The following is a 20,449-nucleotide window of genomic DNA, read 5'->3' as shown; positions in this document are numbered from 1 at the left end:
GGTAATCAGCGATCGGACGGTGGAGGCCTCGCGTTCGGTCGAGTATACTGACGAGGCCTGGGCCTGACGTTCTCTGTACCCAGAGCGTGGGAGGCGAATAAACCCAGATTGTGAGCGGCTAAACGGCAAAGGAACCAGAAGCGGAATGGTGGAGGCTGGACATCCAAAGCAGCAACTAACCGGGAGAATGGCGGCCGCCAGACCAAAGCAGCGGATAACAGAAAACCACCGGATACCCGAACACATCGATTAGGTAGCCAACTAAGATCAGCCTGAGCCAATCAGAGGGCGGTGTCTTGCCCGACCGAAGTAACCGAGCGCCGAGTGAGCTGTCATCAGGAGTAGAATGGTTTGAATTTGTAATTACGTTCTGTATGGAGCAGGCGGAATTCTTCTGGCTGTAACTATAAGTAGAGCATTTAACGATATACATGGCATCTAATGTATATATTCTTTAATTTGTATGTATGTTACCATTTTATAATAAATGTCATACAAACAGATGACCCTGTTGGGCCATTATCAACTGATTTCTACAATGATACTGGACAGATTATGCTATAATAATAATAATACTATAATAAAACATTATATGGGTGTCAGTTATCAGTTATAGGATAACTCTCGAAAGCTTGTCTTTTTAATATTATGTTAGTCCAATAAAAAAGGTATCACCGGATACTCTGCAATACTCTATTTTTTGACATTGTATATATATATTTATATTATATATATAATATATATATTATATATAATATATTATATATATTATATATAATATATTATATATATAATATATATTATATATATATATATTATATATTATATATATAATATATATATATTATATATATAATATATATATATTATATATATATATACTGTATATCAATCACTTATTTACATGATAGGCATATGTATTCAAATACAGAAAAACATTTTTATTCTTGTGTTTTTATATGGTCAGAATGCATCATCTATGGAAAGGGTGTAGCTGGAAGTGTATTACATCACCAGAGTTCAGTGGCATGTGGGGCAAAATCTGCATAATTAATTACCGGTACTTCCCTGTCCTGAACTGACCTCACATCTCCCTATTCATGTTTCTTATGCAGTCAGAACCAGCCTTCACCAAAAGGAAAGGAATAATGAATACACCAGAATCTCTTGTCATAGATTTCTTCCAGTGAACTCTCTCACACAAGAGTGTGCGAATGGTATTAATAACAAAAAGAAGCCGATACAGAGAAACAGATGCAGGAACACCCCACGTGAAGACAGAGTGACATGTACCTATAAGATATCAGCAGGTATACACAGAGAAGCAGATACATGTTATAGCACTGACTATAGTTACATCACCGTGTCACTTGCACGGTTTTAAATGTATGCCCTCTCGCCCTGTACCCACTTTGCACTCATTCACCAAATTAATACGCTTGGTTCATTTTAGGGTGGTTAACAATATATAGTTTTATTATTATTAATAATAAAACTATATTATCAGACATCTGTAATGTTGTTATTCCACAAGATATATATCTATATATCTTATTAATATGTGTATAAATATATGCCAATGTGGCAGGCCAGTTTAGCCATTATTGTAATTTTGTATAATGGCATAATGATCTATAATGACAAATACAAATTGTGAGTCTCCATCCCAGCCTACTGATAGGCTGGAGCAGTCACCTGACATCCCCAGCCAATCAGAGGGTAGAATTTAGGGCCGGCTCCTGATTGGCTGCAGAAATCACATGACTGGGCCCAGCCAATCAGGAGCTGTCCTTGAACCCAGCCTCCTTATTGGCTGGAGAAGTCACCTGACATCCTCAGCCAATCAGAGGGCAGAATTTAGGGCCGGCTCCTGAGTGGCTGCTGAAATCACATGACTGGGCCCAGCCAATCAGGAGCTGTCCCTGAACCCAGCCTCCTGATTGGTTGCTGAAATCACATGACTGGGCCCAGCCAATCAGAGGCCAGAATTTAAGGCCGGCTCCTGATTGGCTGCTGAAATCACATCACTGGGCCCAGCCAATCAGAGGCCAGAATTTAAGGCCGGCTCCTGATTGGCTGCTGAAATCACATGACTGGGCCCAGCCAATCAGGTGCTGTCCTTGAACCCAGCCTCCTGATTGGCTGGAGAAGTCACCTGACATCCTCAGCCAATAAGAGGGCAGAATTTAGGGCCGGCTCCTGATTGGCTGCTGAAATCACATGACTGGGCCCAGCCAATCAGAGGCCAGAATTTAAGGCCGGCTCCTGATTGGCTGCTGAAATCACATGACTGGGCCCAGCCAATCAGGTGCTGTCCTTGAACCCAGCCTCCTGATTGGCTGGAGAAGTCACCTGACATCCTCAGCCAATAAGAGGGCAGAATTTAGGGCCGGCTCCTGATTGGCTGCTGAAATCACATGACTGGGCCCAGCCAATCAGAGGCCAGAATTTAAGGCCGGCTCCTGATTGGCTGCTGAAATCACATGACTGGGCCCAGCCAATCAGGAGCTGTCCTGGATCCCAGCCTCCTGATTGGCTGCTGAAATCACATGACTGGGCCCAGCCAATCAGATGCCAGAATTTAAGGCGGGCTCCTGATTGGCTGCTGAAATCACATGACTGGGCTCAGCCAATCAGGTGCTGTCCTTGAACCCAGCCTCCTGATTGGCTGGAGAAGTCACCTGACATCCTCAGCCAATAAGAGGGCAGAATTTAGGGCCGGCTCCTGATTGGCTGCTGAAATCACATGACTGGGCCCAGCCAATCAGAGGCCAGAATTTAAGGCCTGCTCCTGATTGGCTGCTGAAATCACATGACTGGGCCCAGCCAATCAGGAGCTGTCCTGGATCCCAGCCTCCTGATTGGCTGCTGAAATCACATGACTGGGCCCAGCCAATCAGGTGCTGTCCTTGAACCCAGCCTCCTGATTGGCTGGAGAAGTCACCTGACATCCTCAGCCAATAAGAGGGCAGAATTTAGGGCCGGCTCCTGAAATCACATGACTGGGCCCAGCCAATCAGAGGCCAGAATTTAAGGCCGGCTCCTGATTGGCTGCTGAAATCACATGACTGGGCCCAGCCAATCAGGAGCTGTTCTGGATCCCCGCCTCCTGATTGGCTGGAGCAGTTACCTCACCCACATCATAGACTGGTGTCAGTAACACAAAAGGAGAACGGAAGAAACAAGTGCATCTTTATTTGAATACAACTTTACATTGCAGCATCAGCTAAAATGGGTAAGAATGATCTCCTGTCGCACACGATAAGCTTCTGACTCTAACGATTCCACACAGGCATATTCCTCCTCCTGCTCCAGTCCAGCTGTTCCAGAATCACTCCAGATGTCTAAGCCATGCTGCAGAGCAATGTTGTGCAGCACACAGCAAGCCTGTATGATCTGAGATGCTTTTTCTGGCGAGTACTGGAGAGTGGCTTTAGAACCATCCAAACAGCGAAAGCGGATTTTAAGAGCTTGCTGTGTGCGTTCCATGACACAGTGTGTGGCCGTATGTGCCATGTTGTAACGATAATCAGGGGGACTTCCAGGTATCTGCACTGGTGTCATCAGCCATGGCTGCTGCTGGAAAGCACTGTCCGCTGTATATAATAAAAATAAAAGAAAACAATTATAAGCATTAAGTGAACCAAAAACATACCCAGCAGTAAAGGAACAGTCAAGGAATACACATACACGTCACAGGAGTTGTTTCTGATATATTTGCTCATGAAGTACAAGGGACTGAATTTACTTTGGTTGCTGTTCTTTTAAATACGCGTAATTGCAACCAGTTCAAAACAAAGCAAAGAAGTTACAATATAGATACTTTTATCCCGTATAATTTACAAACCTCCTCAGATACCAAGAAATTTAAACTTCTATTGCATACAAAGCAGCCACGAAATTTCAGCTGCCGTCAGAAAAATATACCTCAGTAAATTTCAGCTGCGTACATAAGATGAGTATTTCTAAGAAATATTTTTACCTTTAACATGCTATTGGAGTTTTAACAGTAAAGGGACAGGAGGTGCAGCCCAAGGATAACGTCTTACAACATTAACTGAAACACAATCATTTACGCAAAGCACAACATAAATCACAGCGTCCTCTACACCTAAGGGTAACTCTGGGAAACAACTGAACTTTACTTAGTTCCGCAGACTTACCTAGCAACCAGCCCTCTTTATGCAATTCAGTCTCAAAGAGGTAGCAGAGTTCAGACTGATGGAGCACAGCATCATCTTGTGTACTTCCAGGCCTGTGGGTTTCAACCCAGAGCAGAACCCCCCGAGCATCACATGCAAGAAGGCAATTTAAAGAGTGCAGGCCTCGTCGGTTCACGTATGACATATCTTCTGCATTAGGCGCTTTAATTGTCACATTGGTACAATCAACTACCCCCAAAACTCCAGGAACTCCAGCAACGCTGTAGAACTCATCCTTCAGCCGCTGGATGGACCCCTCTTCCCTGGGGAACAGAATAAACTGGGAAGTCCTCTCCACCAGAGCTTCCGTGACATTGGTGACGCAACGGCTCATGGAAGCTTGACTTATTCCAATGGTGTCACCCATGTGTGTTTGGAAGGAGCCAGACGTATAGAATCCGAGTGCTGCCAAAATCTGGGTTTCCGGGCTTATGGCTCGCGAACGTTGAGTGGGTCGGGACAGGTTACTTCCCAAGAGTTCAACAAGGTAATCAATGAATGCCCGGGGGAAGCCGTACGTCGAGACCAAGTACTCATCTGTGACATCTTCCAGCCGACAACGATCAAGGTTTCGGTGCTCACGTCCATAGAGCAGTAGGTCGCAGTCCAGAATTGTAATGGGAATGGCCATAGATGTCTCTGACTCAAAGCATGTGTTCAAGCACAGAGGAGTAGTCTGAAAATAGAAGAAAAAAAATTGCTCTTTTAAAGTAAATTTCAGCAAACCTTGGCCATGCACTGGCCCCATGCAGCAATGTGGTCCTCCCATCTCCACTCATAACCCAAAGTTTAGACTAACTTTTTGCACAACAGGACTCAGAAAGACATATTTTAATGTACAGTATAATGGCCAATAAAAACACTTCCTTAAGCCCTTTAGGCCATAATATTATGTCCCAAAATTCCATCTCCCCTTCAAGCTGGGCCACAATTTGAAGGGCTCGGCTATTAAATGTGAAAACCCTCAAAATGAGCACTTTCGTCCAGGCATTCCCTTCCCTGTGACATGATTGCTGTAGGAATATAAGAGGGCAATTAGCAATTTGGTGGCACAAGATAACTCCTCTATTGATGCAATTTTCCCCGTTTCAAAAGATATCTGATCCCTTCTACTGAACAATACAAATAAAATTAAAAATAGGAAGTATTATCATTAAAAGTGTAAAAATAAATAATAATCACATCTACCTCAAAAATTAAACACTATAAAAAAACCAAAATGCACTGTACTCTGGGAACGTTGCAGATTGGTGTTTGTTTCTGCAGGTGGACATACAAAGGTTTCATACTAAAAATGGGCTATATACGTGAATATACATATATAATTTGCATAGGTACACTAAATAAGAAAAAAAGGAACTTAAGGTTGAACAAGGACATAACAAAAAAGCAGAAGTGTAAAAATGCCAAAGTCCGGAAAGGGATTACTGTAAGGGATTCACTTACTGAATTCTGTCTGATCCAGTGTCAGCGCTACAGGATATGGGGGCGCTATATAAATCAATAATATTATATTATACACATTACAAGATAGAACACGTAAATTTCCACAATAATGGGTTCTGGTACATTTTAGAAGTAGTTAAAGACATTTGTAAAGTGCCAACAATACATGGGCTTCTTATATCGTATCTATAATTATCTGCTCAACTAATATTACGTAATCAAATACATTTGGATATTTATTCTTTCAATAGACATTCCAGAATTGTGTGTTTATTAGTGCAAATTATCCCAGGATAATCAATAAAGCATATCTCACTACATTCAACAACAAAAATCAACATACTGAATATCAAAGCTTTCCTGAAACACTGCAAGTCCTCTGCTAGCCGCAAGCGCTAGCCCACCCATCTACCCCTAAGTTCATTTTATTTAAACATATTTCGCCTCCTGTAACCAGTTCCCCCTAGTTACTGCCACAGGAGATCTACTACTCCATCTTTTCACCTCTCCTTTTGTTTCAATTACCAATACTACTCCTTTAGATTGTAAGCTCTTGAGCAGGACATCATAAACCCACCAGTCCTGTGTAAAAATACCATAAGACTAGATGGCACACACAGGCGTATAATATATATATTACACAGTGAGTCACATACACAAAAAAAATATATTATGATTCACATATACTATTAAATGTGATTAGGTATCCTTGGAAATCATGTGGATATATATTTAACATACATACAATCATTAAATACATGAGAAGATTGAGTGTTAACTCCTCTATTACCAGACAATACACAAACTCAAACACACATACCTTGTGCTGTCTGCATCTTACACTGAGCTTGGTGCGAAGGAGGGACTCAACCTATCAGGAGAGGCTTCTGAACTCTCAGGCAAACAGGAGAGTTGAAAAGTCTCTCCCGATTGGCTGAGACCTCCTTCACACAGAATTCTCATTCGGGGACAATGCAGTATTCTAGATTGAGGCATATAGTATTAATGTATATTTATGTATGCGGTAACCACACGATTTACGTTGTACAGCACAGCATAGTCTGTAAGCACTTAATAAACGAAACGCAATAATAATAATATACTTACAAATTTTGTGAATTCTGTCCCAGATGCTCGCCTTGCAGCCTTCTCCCATCAAAATACCCTTAGACGAAGTAACTGTATCCAGCAGATCCAATAATTTATTTTTTTGCTGACAGCAATTCATAGTCAGAGGCAGCATATGAATTATATAGACGGTGCAGCTATATACAGTAACATGTATGTGTATATATTATATTATAGTGTCTTGGATTTAGCTAATAAATCTATAAACATGGATGAGCCACATATACAGCCCGCCCATAGCGCCTTTGTTACATAAAATATTACCGCACACTTCCCTGCGCGCGCTTTTTGTAGACACGCGCACCGACACAAACACCTCCCACAGAGGCTGCGCAGACAATCCGACAATGGTTACACACAGCAGATTCGACACGGCTCTTCTGGAACGACTGACTGGATATAGTAGTAAATAATAGCAGCGTTATGAAATACAAAGTTGTGATAAAAACTGTAACCTGGGACAGAGGCTATATGATTTTTTTTTTTTCTGGTCGAATGTGCGACCGCGAAGTTTGGACTCATTTTACTAACTGAGAGAAAGCAAAATATAAACAGTAATGGCTGCCCCGATGGGTGATCGGGGTCTGTGACAGAAGCACCTGCTGTCAGCTGAGAGTACCAAGAAGAGCTGCAAGCATAGGGAGCTTTACTGGAGGAAGCTGAGAGACTGCTGGCCGCCTGGGAGATAGAAGCAGGCGGTGACAGAGTCAGAGTCAGCCCCGGGGCACCTGGAATGAGAAGCGGTGAGAGGCCCGGGGTGACGTGGGGCCGGTGTGATGGTTCACAGCTCAGGCCTCACTGTCCCTTCCTATAGCCAGATCTAGGGTACCCAGATCGGTATTTAAAAACGGGACCCCTGTGTATATCGTACGTACTGCAGGCCTGTATGGGGCAAGTGCAGCCTGGCAGGTAGGGTAATGCAAACACTGTCATACTACAAGGGACAGAAGAGCTTATATATATATATATATATATATATATATATTTATATTTATATATATTAGTTGGTGTATATGATCTGTCAAGGTTTTGTAGTGACCCATTTAAACCCATGTGAGTTATTTGTTAAAACCATTTAGCGTGTGCCTTAAACACCGTTAATCCCTTTTCTGCTCCTTTAAATCCCTTTCCTATTAGAATATTCCTGCCTGAACCGAGATGACACAGCAGCCACATCCTTATCTCCCGACTAATGTGCATATCTGTCAGACTTCCAATAAACTATATTATAACTGCTAAAAGTATCAGCCAGTCCGTGACCTTTCTTGCCATTTTGTTCCTAAGCCTCAATTTCTCTGTATTTGTTGATTCATACTGACGCCCTTCTTGTGCCCTATATAACGAATCTGGTTCAACATGTCCGTATGGCCCTGTCGCCAGAGCGTTGCTAATTACACTATATACTCATAAATACAGCTACAGTTGTGTGGTAATAGAACAACGTGTAATGTCGACAATTAGAAATTATATTTGCTTTATGGTTTAATAATAATTGCTTTGCTCTGTTTTCTGTTGATGTGTAACATGCACACCTTTTAAACCTTTTGAAGCTAGATTTTGGGTATTAAGTGTACCTGAAAGATCCCTCTGATAAAGACATCTGTAATTCCCAATTTGTAAAGTTATCTTGAAGTTTTATGCCCTGAGTATAATATCTGCATTCACAAGGTATAAACTCACACTTGTTATTATGCTAACGTGCAAATCTGTTCTGTTATCCAGGTTTACAGATGCGATGGATGCGGACCTCAGCCCCCAGGACCGTAAGGACTTGGACAAGTTTGTCAAGTTCTTTGCTTTGAAGGTAAGGAGTCGGTCTTGGTATAGAAAGACGGTTTGATTCAGTTATCTTCGCCAATAGGGGGGGACTGGACAAATCCCAGGAAGCAGGTAACCACAGCCCCTGGATATCACTGTGTTCTCCAATCGTATACATACATCTCTATAAGTCCCTTCCTGGCTTCTAAAACTGTCAAGAAATTGGTTGCTTGTAAATGCAACCCAGATCTGAGGTTTCCCACTGGGGAGGAAAGCCTTTTTATCAGTGAGACTGTAAATATTTATCTTACGCATGGAGGATGTTCCTTTTATTCACAGTTTTCTTTGTATGTTCAAAGAACCTAAACAACTTTGCATGTCACAGGCATTCTGTTTGGGTACTCACTGTTACGTTTCATTTTGCAGGCTGTCCAGGTGATTGTGCAAGCTCGCCTTGGAGACAAGATCTGTACCCGCTCCACATCTTCTCCTACAGGCTCTGACTGGGTACCCTTTTTTCCTTAAAAGTATTTCCCTTCCTTGTTTTAACCTCTTAATACTAATGGTATCATGCTACAGTTTCTATTGTCCTGCGTTACAATATTAAGAATCATGTTAACTGACACATCGGTGGTTATTATGTGCAAAAAGTGATTCTGCTACAAAGCGTGAAAAGCAGTCTCGACACATTGAGTGGTCCCGCTGATTGGCTACTTTGGTGATTTATAAAATACATTTCAAGTTAAATGAAACTTGAATATATTCCATCACTACAAAAAAATGGAACTGAATTTTTATTTAATATTCCATGATATAAACTAATAAAAAAGACAGTGACAGCCAGGATGTTAGTGAAGCTGCGCAGGACACAGTTAGGGCATACACTTCTTTGGAAACATATCTAAAAATTAGGATATCGTCTGTTATTGCTCACCGTAGGGTCTGTAGCAGGTGTCCTGATGTCACTCTGTAGGCTCATTACTCCAGCTGTGATTAAACTTTTTATTTTTTATTTTTTTTTTTAAATCATTTTACAGTTTAACTTGGCAATCAAAGATATCCCAGAAGTGACCCATGAAGCAAAGAAAGCTCTGTCTGGACAGCTTCCAGCTGTGGGACGCTCAATGTGTGTGGAGATCTCTCTGAAGACCTCGGAGGTAAGGGTCACTGAGCCCAGGAGGCATGGGATTGATGCTGATTTGTCTGTGACACATTTACACATGAGAGTCTACAGCTTCTGTGGGAATGATTTCAGCTTTTTTCTTTTTTTGTTCTTCCAGGGAGACTCCATGGAACTGGAAGTTTGGTGTCTGGAAATGAATGAGAAGTTAGTAGAAAATGTCATATTTGTTTAGAAAACACTAACCAGGAAAATAGACATTTCTGGTTATTTAATTGGCAGCTTATTATGGAAAAATGCAGAGTGATGAAGAATTTTATGTCCACAATAAGCTATTAACCCTTTGGCTACGCAAAGCAGCTATTATGCCCCCTTTTAAATTCTCCACCACGCAATATACAAGACGCATAGGCCTGGTGGGATCCTAGTGAAATTTAGTGTGTGTCACAGACAGGGCCAGCCCAACCACATCTGCAAACTAGGCACCTGCGCATGCAAGGAGGACATCATGTGTCTAGCGCTTTAGAAACGCTAGAGTCATTCATGGTCTAAAGTAAAAGTTTTTTTTGGTGGATACCTGAGAATGGCCACCTTGTGAAATGAGCCCATTTGAATTAATTTAACAGCTTTAAACATTCTGTGTGTTTGTGAAATAACATAATTCACAGCATTTTTTGTTTTTTTGTGGTTTCTCTGCTAGCCCCTGCAGATAATTAACTCCTGTTTTTGTAGATGCGACCGGGAAATCAAAGTCTCCTACACCGTATATAACCGTCTGTCCCTGCTGCTGAAGTCTTTACTCGCTGTCACCAGAGTGACTCCAGCTTACAGGCTCTCCAGGAAACAGGGCCACGAATACGTCATTCTGTACAGGTGACCAGCATGTGACTTTCTAATCTTTAGTGCATGGCAGATAGGGCTGTAAGAAATTTCGAGCTCAATTTTATCACATTTTAACTAAACAAAAACGTTCAGGTGGGGCTACCATCATGCCCTTGACCCATTTACCATTAAACAGTCCATCCTGCTCGACTTGTTATCTATGCCAAAGAGGGTATCTAGAGGGACTATACCAGCTTGGCATGCAGACACCATTAGCGTTCTTCTTTTCTCTAACCTTTCTAACCTCTCTAACATTTGTTATTTGTCCATAGGATTTATTTTGGAGATGTTCAACTCCTTGGACTTAAAGAAGGTAACATGTGAAACACATACTTAAATAAATAAATTCCAGCAAAACTGAAATGTAATGCGGTTGTTTATCCATAAGTAGTCTACATACCTCTCTCTTCTTTCCTCTCAGGATTCCAAGCCGTACGTATCGGGACAGTGGGCACCCCCATCGGCACGCTCACACTGACCTGTGCTTACAGAACCAACCTGGCTTTCATGTCAAACAGGTAACCTGGGCTAAAGGATTGGCCAGCGTTGATAGATTTCAGTTTCGGTTTACATCGACCACCCAGCACACTGTCCGCCTGACACCTGTGAATTGTAATGGCCGAGATCAGGGGACAAGACAGATAATGAGCTATTAGTTATGGTCTTTTCTGAATTTCAACCACTGGAGTCTTTGCATTTTTTCCCACAAGCTGCCCAGTGCTAGCCCAAAAAGGAGACTAGGGCAAGGCCTGCAGGTAAATAATACCAATGTGTTTGTTACATTGCAGGCAGTATGAGAGGACCCAGCCCATCATGGGGATTATAATCGATCATTTTGTTGACCGACCTTTCCCCAGCACCTCACACATGCATCCGTGCAACTACAGGTGAGGATACAGATAGCACCAAAATAAAAAATCAAATTATTGCCCCACTCTGTAGCCTTAGAATGAGAGTAGCCAATCTGTAACCCCAGCTGCAGTCGACTACAACGCCTTTTATCCTGCGCAAACCTACAGCCAGTTAGAGAGCCAAAAGTGTCACCTGGCCATACCTTGAATGAGTAGAGTAGGTGAGATTTGCAACCCTCTGGAACTTGTTGACCTGTAACTTCCATTGGCCTCAGTAATCCTGCCTTACAGAGATGGATAGGAAGCATTCAGTTTTATATAAGCTTACACATCACCAGTGTAGAGTTCCCTTACACAACTTCTAGCAATGTGGAGACTACCCAATGAGGTCCTGGCTATAGGGCCTCGTATTTACGCTGTGCATTCGGTCATGATTACGGTATCGTTGCCAGCAGTGTTAACGTCTGTGCTGTTTACTTTCCACATTTAATCAAGTATTCAGACTGATGTGTATGGTGTTTTTGTGAACATTTTTTCTAACAGGGCACCTGATGACCAAGGGCCCGCTTACCTTGCTGTGGAAGAGTCCCAGGAGGTCTGTGCCACGTCTTTCTCCACGTCCCCGCCATCACAGGTACGGATTTCTCCCACCACCCTCGGCATTACTGTACATCAGGTAACAGAGTAGACCTCGGTGATGCTTTTCCGCCACATACACACCTGCAGAGCGTAGTCAGTTAATGACATCATTTGATCTATAATAAATGAAGGTAGGTTGTATACATTATAAGCTGGACTGCAACATCTTAAAAGCAAGTTTAATCGGCCATCTGCTTACAATACTGGATAAAGATTTTAGCACTTTAGGCTTTGTTTTTCGTGTGCGATGCTGGAAAGGCCATTTAAATCTTACCTCTGAATACTGTCTCTCTCTTTCTCTGGCTTGTGTGTGTGTGTAGTATGTGTTCACTGTCAGTAAGGCACAGGGTCAAACAGCTTTTACTGTGGTGACAGATTCTACCAGGGTCCTGACAATGGGACTGGCCTTCTCACAGCAAGTGAGTTTTATAGCAAAGAACATACAGTGTGTGCATTGCCACTGGCTGGGAGTTGGGGATACTACCTGTTCAAGAAGTTTAACTATGTTACTTATAGTAATACAGACTGTCCCCATTTTTACGTAGTGTTACAATAGAAGCTGATGTCGTTTGAGTCCAAATTTTGCATAGAAATGAGTTGTATCCCCAAGTTACCTTTATAGAAATAACCTTGCATGTTGCCTTTAAATTTATATAATTTTAAGCTATCTTCCAACAAAATTGTAATTTCATGTGCTGTGTAAAAAAAAAAAAAAAAAAAGACATACGCGTGTATTCTATAGTTACGCACTGATTTCAGAGATATGTATGGTTGAAATAACATCAACCATGTAACCAGGTTTTCCACTATTGCTCTGAAAAGTCTGAATATGTTACTGAAAATTGCACGGTGTGAATAAGGATGACTGGGGCTTCTTAACTTTGCATCTCTGCCTTTTACATCTTCCTTCCTCCTCCTTTCTCTTTGTCGCTGAAGCTCTGCAGTTCCCGTCTTTCATATCAGCCGGCTGTCCTGGGAGTGGGATCCTCTGAACTGGGTTGCCCAGTAGCCTTGGCTGCTGGAGTGAGTGCCGCACATCCGCATCAGGTACTCCTCATGAGGAGGAGACTAGCACAGAGCATATAACGTAGATCGAATGTTTGTGTCGCTTGTCCACTAACGGCTCGGAGCCATCTATCCCGTGAATCCTTGTACATATTGTATAATATTGTCTATGAATTACTCATTAAAACAAAGTCAAATCAGAACCAAACTCTAACTTTCTTAGAATTGTTTTTGTCTTCATATCTTTTGCAGTTACTTACTGCTCGTTCCATTTTCTCTTTTTGATGTACCTTCCGTGTTACAATGGGAAGGGTGTTTAGTCTGCCCTCTGCTCCGCACGTCCGCAGCCGGAAAGGGTCTTCGACGATACGGAATTGCTATTCAGGTTTACGTCTGGAGTTACTAAAGCCGATTGTCTCTGTAGATGATGATGCCGGGAAAAGAGGGAGGACTTCCCACCACCGGCTTGCAGCCCCCACAAGGCACCCAGGCAGAGCACGACAGAACGGTTCCAGCATCCCCTTCTAATGTAACGGGCACCACGTCCAGCAGGTAAACACCCAGCCTTCATACCCAGCATTGCCTTACATTCATACAGTACAGGGGTGTCCAACCTGCGGCCCTCAAGCTGCTGCAGGACTACATCTCCCATACTCCTCAGCCAGCCCCTTAGCTTAAATAGCATTGTGGGATATGTAGTCCTGCAGCAGCCGGAGGGCCGTAGGTTGGACACCCCTGGTATAGTACAATGTACACTGACCACATCCTCTTTAATACAGTGAAGAACTCGATACGCCTTCAGGCAGCAGTGTGACCGGAAAGAGCAACTCACCTAACAAATCTACACGTGTCCTCTTCTCCAGGAAGGTGGGCGCTTTCGTGGATAAACCGTCCCCTCAGGTCAGTGGCAAGATAATAAAGACATTGGCCCCTATTCTACCAATATGGCTAATGTTGGCCATACTATCATCTATAGTTACCTATGGGCAGTTTTTTTCCTGTGGTACCTACTGTGCAATTCACCTCTTAATCCACCGAAGCATCCCACTAACCTGTTAATTCCATGTCACATCTTTACGTTTTCTTGTTACTTTTCAGTCTTTTTTCCCCAAACATAATTGCATCTCCCACTATTGCTGTTTTTTGGCAGGTTGACTTTAACCCCTGTCATGTTTGCTTGCAGATTACCTACGCCAGCGCGGATATACCTTTTGCTGTGTTTGCTCCCAGACTTGCAGATAATGAGGACACTGATCCCATGGTACATTCTCTCCCAACCATCATTACACTTAATCTAGAACACACTCTCTCTTCTGTCCCCTTTTATAAGGTGCAATCATTGGGACAGAGTACTAAATGTGGAGCAATCACCGTGGAAGCTAACAGAACTTTCCTGCTTCTTGCTGCTAATTTAACACTACGATGTATTTAATCTGATGTGTAGTGTATGCAGTAATGGTGCAAGATTTTAACACAGAGACTTCACTGGAGTGTTTAGATGATTCCTCCGAAAACCCATCCTATTTTACATCTTCTTCCTCTTTGTTAAAGTTTATCACCCCCATTTAGGCAACTTTGGTTGTCCTTTCTCTTCTAGGTGGTGTGCCCTGAAACCCCCGAAGACGTCTCTCCTGAAACCAAGAGTTTGCAAAGTTCTTGCTCCAGCGGTGGAACACCCCAAGATGACTTTGTGATGGTGGACTTTGTAAGAGCTCCCACCGCTTAGCTAACCAGTCTGGTTTCTGTTGCACGCTTGTAGACCATGCATTAGTTAACCATATTAGATGGCGAGGCTTACCTGCCCTCTGTGTATAAATGACTTTATTTGCCTTGCAGAGACCGGCCTTTTCCAAAGATGATATTTCCATGGACATTGGGACTTTTTACCGGGAATTTCAGAACCCACCACAGCTGAGTAGCCTGTCTGTAGACATAGCTGTGCAGTCCATGGCAGAAGATCTGGTAAGATCCTTAAGGGTCATTCTAGAACTGATTTCTCTGGCTTTTAAGTGTTTGGTGATCAGCGGAGTGTGTTCTAGGTTCTAGATCGCATCTGTTTGCTTCTTGTAGTTTTTTTTAACGCAGAGATTACTTTATCTAATTAGGTTGAGGGCTGTTTAATAGGAACACTGTCTATTTATTAACATTAGCTTTGCACATGCGTACTTTTGGTATCTTCACAGGACTCCTTACCAGAGAAGCTAGCCATGCATGAAAAGAACATGGAGGAGTTTGACGCCTTTGTCGAATCTTTACAGTAAGAACCTCGGTGAAGGATCTGTGTCACATCCGCAAGTGACTTCATTTGCCCTTTCCTGTCCGCAAACTCAGGTCCACGTCCTGGAGCACCCGCCATTTATTTCTTTAAGAACTTTCACGTAGGACACCTGCTAAACCTGCAGGTACCAGTTAGGAACCGTACCCTTTACTGGAAGACTGTAAATGTTTCCTTTAAAACGCGTTGAAGAACTGTTCCCCTTATAATGGACCTTAGCACCTCCAGGGGGTCGTCACATTGCCCCGGTCGTATAAATTGTGGTTAGGTTTGGCAAAGACTTGCTGAGGTCAGAGCGGGAAGCCCTGTACGTAAACAGCTTTGGAGTAATAAGCACATGTCCAGCTGTACCTCACCCGCAGTCTCTCTAAGCAGCTGCTCTAAGTATTGGGCTTTTTAATTCGAAGACCTTTTATGAACAGCTGTCACAACATCCACTAAGTCACGCTTATCAACCAAGCCATACCGAACCATAACGCACCTTACACGGCTTGTTCATGAGTGGGCCGAACGTGCATGTTGCATTAGAGAATCCGGCCTGTGGCACCCGCAGGTCTCTCCCGTCTTTTCTTTAGTGTTTTCCATTCTCAGGAAGAAAAGCCTTTTTTTGTTTTTACGCACTCTGCTGGCGCTGTCGGGTTCTGTGGATTGCGCCCGTTCTGTCCTTGTTTTAAGTACTTTTAAATGCCAGAAGAACTATTCTGAAGGGGTCCCGGCAGCCCTGTAAGGGTTAAAAGTGCGTTTTGCTCTACTTTAATCTCAGATCTCTGGCAATCAGCACACATCTTTATCAGCGCCTTATAAGCTGCTGAAGAAAGTATCACACGGCACGACCCTGCTTACCTACCTAGTAACAAAAATAAACGTCTTCAAAAGTGGAGTGTTAGAAATGTACGCTAAAAAACGTAAAAGATGTCAGAACACTGAAAAAAAAAAATCAACTCTTGTTCAAGATGGTAGGTAGCGACGTGCACCTGAGGGGTTAATTTGCTGTTGATCTCCATCACTCACATCACGCTGTAACGTTTTAGCGGAGGATTTGATGCTGCTACCATCTGCTCTGGCAGGAGGAGTTCTGGCACTGTTAATATATGAGATGTATGTCAGATATGTAATATAATAATAAATATATGTATTTCCAAGACTTAACACCGATTTTGTGGGTTTTTTAAATATTTTTATGGCTGGTCAAATCTGGAAGCAGGTGGCCGGAATATTGTGTGACGTGTTATAGTGATCCGGGTGCGTCGGGGTTAAATTATTGATTTATTTTAATCCGGATTCAAACGATTGTACCGTACTATAAACATATAATTGGTGGTTTACAGATCTAGACATAAAGGGAGATCTGTACCAAATGCCCCCCCTCTCTGGCTATGATTGAACTCCCATAATCCTCAGCCAACAAAAAACCCCATTGGGGTTTCGTGGGCTTTGAGATCTAGAACAGCAGAATAAAAAAAAATACTGATTTACAGAAAGAGGTCTTAATTGTTACAATGAAAATAATTTTTAGTATTCACTTGCCTTTAATCCAGGGCCCCCTGCGGCCCTTCGGACAGATGCTTTACAGGCTGAACTCTTAGCATGTGATAGAATGCTCTGGATATCGTGTATCTACTGTATAAATGTTATATATAATGTAACCAGACATAAGAAGAATGAATAAACATCACTTCTCATGATGACCTGACCACCTGAGTTCAAGTAACAGATCTACTCCAGCACAGAATCCAGTGTAAGGAATATATATATATAATAGATATGATATAATATATACTGTTTAGGGAGCGCCATTAATCTGCTGTTAGTAACATCCAATGAGGAAGCTTCCTGCTCACGTGATCAGGAAGTGAAAGCACAAACAAGCAGTGTTCTAGGTGTCCTCATCTGACCCAGAGTTACCCTCTGAGGTAGGGAGACCAGTGACCCCTTAAATGGGGGGGTACATGTAGGATGTGGATTTAAATCACTGGAGCCGCACACGCGTGTATCTCACTGACACGCAGAGGTGTTGGTGGGTAAAGGCAGCAGTGAAGGAGTTAAATGTGCAGCTCGCTCGGGTGTATATTTGTAGCTGGTAAGGAGGGGGTTAATTTTACAGGCTTGGTGCGGTTAAAGGGACTTTTCAGGAATGGGCGTGGCTACAAGTTGTTTGCTTGAGGGAGGTTTCCTAATTACCAATCAGAATTGCTCGCTCAGGGGGAATGGCTGAATCCCTAAGTCTGATTGGTTGAGGTCAGAAACGCCTCCGCCAATGAAATCCACATCTTTCTAGAAAACACAGGAAGTTTATAAACCGGGAGCAGAGACCTGATGAGAACCCACGGCGGAGAACACACCGGCCCCAGGTAACACAACACCACACTACATACCGAACCCAGGTAACACAACACCGCACTACACACCGACCCCAGATAACACAACACCGCACTACACACCGACCCCAGGTAACACAACACCACACTACATACCGAACCCAGGTAACACAACACCACACTACATACCGAACCCAGGTAACACAACACCGCACTACACACTGACCCCAGGTAACACAACACCGCACTACACACCGACCCCAGGTAACACAACACCGCACTACATACCGAACCCAGGTAACACAACACCGCACTACACACCGAACCCAGGTAACACAACACCGCACTACACACCGACCCCAGGTAACACAACACCGCACTACACAACGACCCCAGGTAACACAACACCACACTACACACCGACCCCAGGTAACACAGCACACAACACACCGACCCCAGGTAACACAACACCGCACTACACACCGACCCCAGGTAACACAACACCACACTACACACCGACCCCAGGTAACACAACACCGCACTACATACCGAACCCAGGTAACACAACACCGCGCTACACACCGACCCCAGGTAACACAACACCGCACTACACACCGACCCCAGGTAACACAACACCGCACTACACACCGACCCCAGGTAACACAACACCGCACTACACAACGACCCCAGGTAACACAACACCACACTACACACCGACCCCAGGTAACACAGCACACAACACACCGACCCCAGGTAACACAACACCGCACTACACACCGACCCCAGGTAACACAACACCACACTACATACCGAACCCAGGTAACACAACACCGCACTACACACCGAACCCAGGTAACACAACACCGCACTACACACCGACCCCAGGTAACACACCACACAACACACCGACCCCAGGTAACACAACACCGCACTACACACCGACCCCAGGTAACACAACACCACACTACATACCGAACCCAGGTAACACAACACCGCACTACACACCGAACCCAGGTAACACAACACCGCACTACACACGACCCCAGGTAACACACCACACAACACACCGACCCCAGGTAACACAACACAACACCGCACTACACACCGACCCCAGGTAACACAACACCGCACTACACACCGACCCCAGGTAACACAACACCACACTACACACCGAACCCAGTTAACACAACACAACACCGCACTACACACCGACCCCAGGTAACACAACACAACACCGCACTACACACCGACCCAGGTAACACAACACCGCACTACACACCGACCCCAGGTAACACAACACCGCACTACACACCGACCCCAGGTAACACAACACTGCACTACACAACGACCCCAGGTAACACAACACCACACTACACACCGACCCCAGGTAACACAGCACACAACACACCGACCCCAGGTAACACAACACCGCACTACACACCGACCCCAGGTAACACAACACCACGCTACACACCGACCCCAGGTAACACAACACCGCACTGCACTACACAACACCGCACTGCACTACACAACGACCCCAGGTAACACAACACCACACTACACACCGACCCCAGGTAACACAGCACACAACACACCGACCCCAGGTAACACAACACCGCACTACACACCGACCCCAGGTAACACAACACCACGCTACACACCGACCCCAGGTAACACAACACCGCACTACATACCGAACCCAGGTAACACAACACCGCGCTACACACCGACCCCAGGTAACACAACACCGCACTACACACCGACCCCAGGTAACACAACACCGCACTACACACCGACCCCAGGTAACACAACACCGCACTACACAACGACCCCAGGTAACACAACACCGCACTACACACCGAACCCAGGTAACACAACACCGCACTACACACCAAACCCAGGTAACACAACACCGCACTACACACCGACCCCAGGTAACACACCACACAACACACCGACCCCAGGTAACACAACACAACACCGCACTACACACCGACCCCAGGTAACACAACACCGCACTACACACCGACCCCAGGTAACACAACACCGCACTACACACCGACCCCAGGTAACACAACACCACACTACACACCGAACCCAGTTAACACAACACAACACCGCACTACACACCGACCCCAGGTAACACAACACAACACCGCATTACACACCGACCCAGGTAACACAACACCGCACTACACACCGACCCCAGGTAACACAACACCGCACTACACACCGACCCCAGGTAACACAACACCACACTACACACCGAACCCAGTTAACACAACACAACACCGCACTACACACCGACCCCAGGTAACACAACACAACACCGCACTACACACCGACCCAGGTAACACAACACCGCACTACACACCGACCCCAGGTAACACAACACCGCACTACACACCGACCCCAGGTAACACAACACTGCACTACACAACAACCCCAGGTAACACAACACCACACTACACACCGACCCCAGGTAACACAGCACACAACACACCGACCCCAGGTAACACAACACCGCACTACACACCGACCCCAGGTAACACAACACCACGCTACACACCGACCCCAGGTAACACAACACCGCACTACATACCGAACCCAGGTAACACAACACCGCGCTACACACCGACCCCAGGTAACACAACACCGCACTACACACCGACCCCAGGTAACACAACACCGCACTACACACCGACCCCAGGTAACACAACACCGCACTACACAACGACCCCAGGTAACACAACACCGCACTACACACCGAACCCAGGTAACACAACACCGCACTACACACCGAACCCAGGTAACACAACACCGCA

The 20,449-nt window shown here is 44.4% G+C and overlaps 1 protein-coding gene across 7 annotated transcripts; it reads left to right on the top strand.

Moving 5' to 3' along the window:
• The first annotated feature begins 8,511 nt into the window (after positions 1 to 8,511).
• On the top strand, positions 8,512 to 15,292 carry LOC149274418 (autophagy-related protein 13). Of its 7 annotated transcripts, none has more exons than XM_089505505.1 (17): positions 8,512 to 8,580; positions 8,961 to 9,041; positions 9,572 to 9,691; positions 9,815 to 9,861; positions 10,387 to 10,527; positions 10,809 to 10,849; positions 10,958 to 11,054; positions 11,325 to 11,423; positions 11,931 to 12,021; positions 12,347 to 12,445; positions 12,990 to 13,073; positions 13,456 to 13,583; positions 13,811 to 13,931; positions 14,215 to 14,292; positions 14,629 to 14,736; positions 14,868 to 14,993; positions 15,215 to 15,292. In XM_089505505.1, exons 1-17 carry the CDS (start codon positions 8,512 to 8,514, stop codon positions 15,290 to 15,292), a joined length of 1,608 nt encoding a protein of 535 aa, XP_089361631.1. The 7 variants fall into 7 exon arrangements, with proteins under 7 accessions (XP_089361631.1, XP_089361630.1, XP_089361633.1 ...); XM_089505504.1 differs by having other exon boundaries at positions 12,963 to 13,073; XM_089505507.1 differs by lacking the exon at positions 12,347 to 12,445.
• The last annotated feature ends 5,157 nt before the right edge of the window (positions 15,293 to 20,449 follow it).

This window comes from Sceloporus occidentalis, unplaced genomic scaffold (assembly GCF_023333645.1).
Source record: "Sceloporus occidentalis isolate IW3139 unplaced genomic scaffold, rSceOcc1.0.p SCAF_331, whole genome shotgun sequence".
Taxonomy (NCBI): Eukaryota; Metazoa; Chordata; class Lepidosauria; order Squamata; family Phrynosomatidae; genus Sceloporus; species Sceloporus occidentalis.
The sequence above is the reverse complement of the archived record's forward strand: the minus strand, read 5'-3'. Positions and strand labels throughout refer to the sequence as shown.

Coding starts and splice junctions, on each gene's coding strand:
- LOC149274418 (XM_089505504.1), top strand. CDS start 8,512: ATGGATGCGGACCTCAGCCCCCAGGACCGTAAGGACTTGGACAAGTTT. Junction 9,042..9,571: donor CTCCTACAGGCTCTGACTGG/GTACCCTTTTTT, acceptor ATCATTTTACAG/TTTAACTTGGCAATCAAAGA. Junction 10,528..10,808: donor GAATACGTCATTCTGTACAG/GTGACCAGCATG, acceptor ATTTGTCCATAG/GATTTATTTTGGAGATGTTC.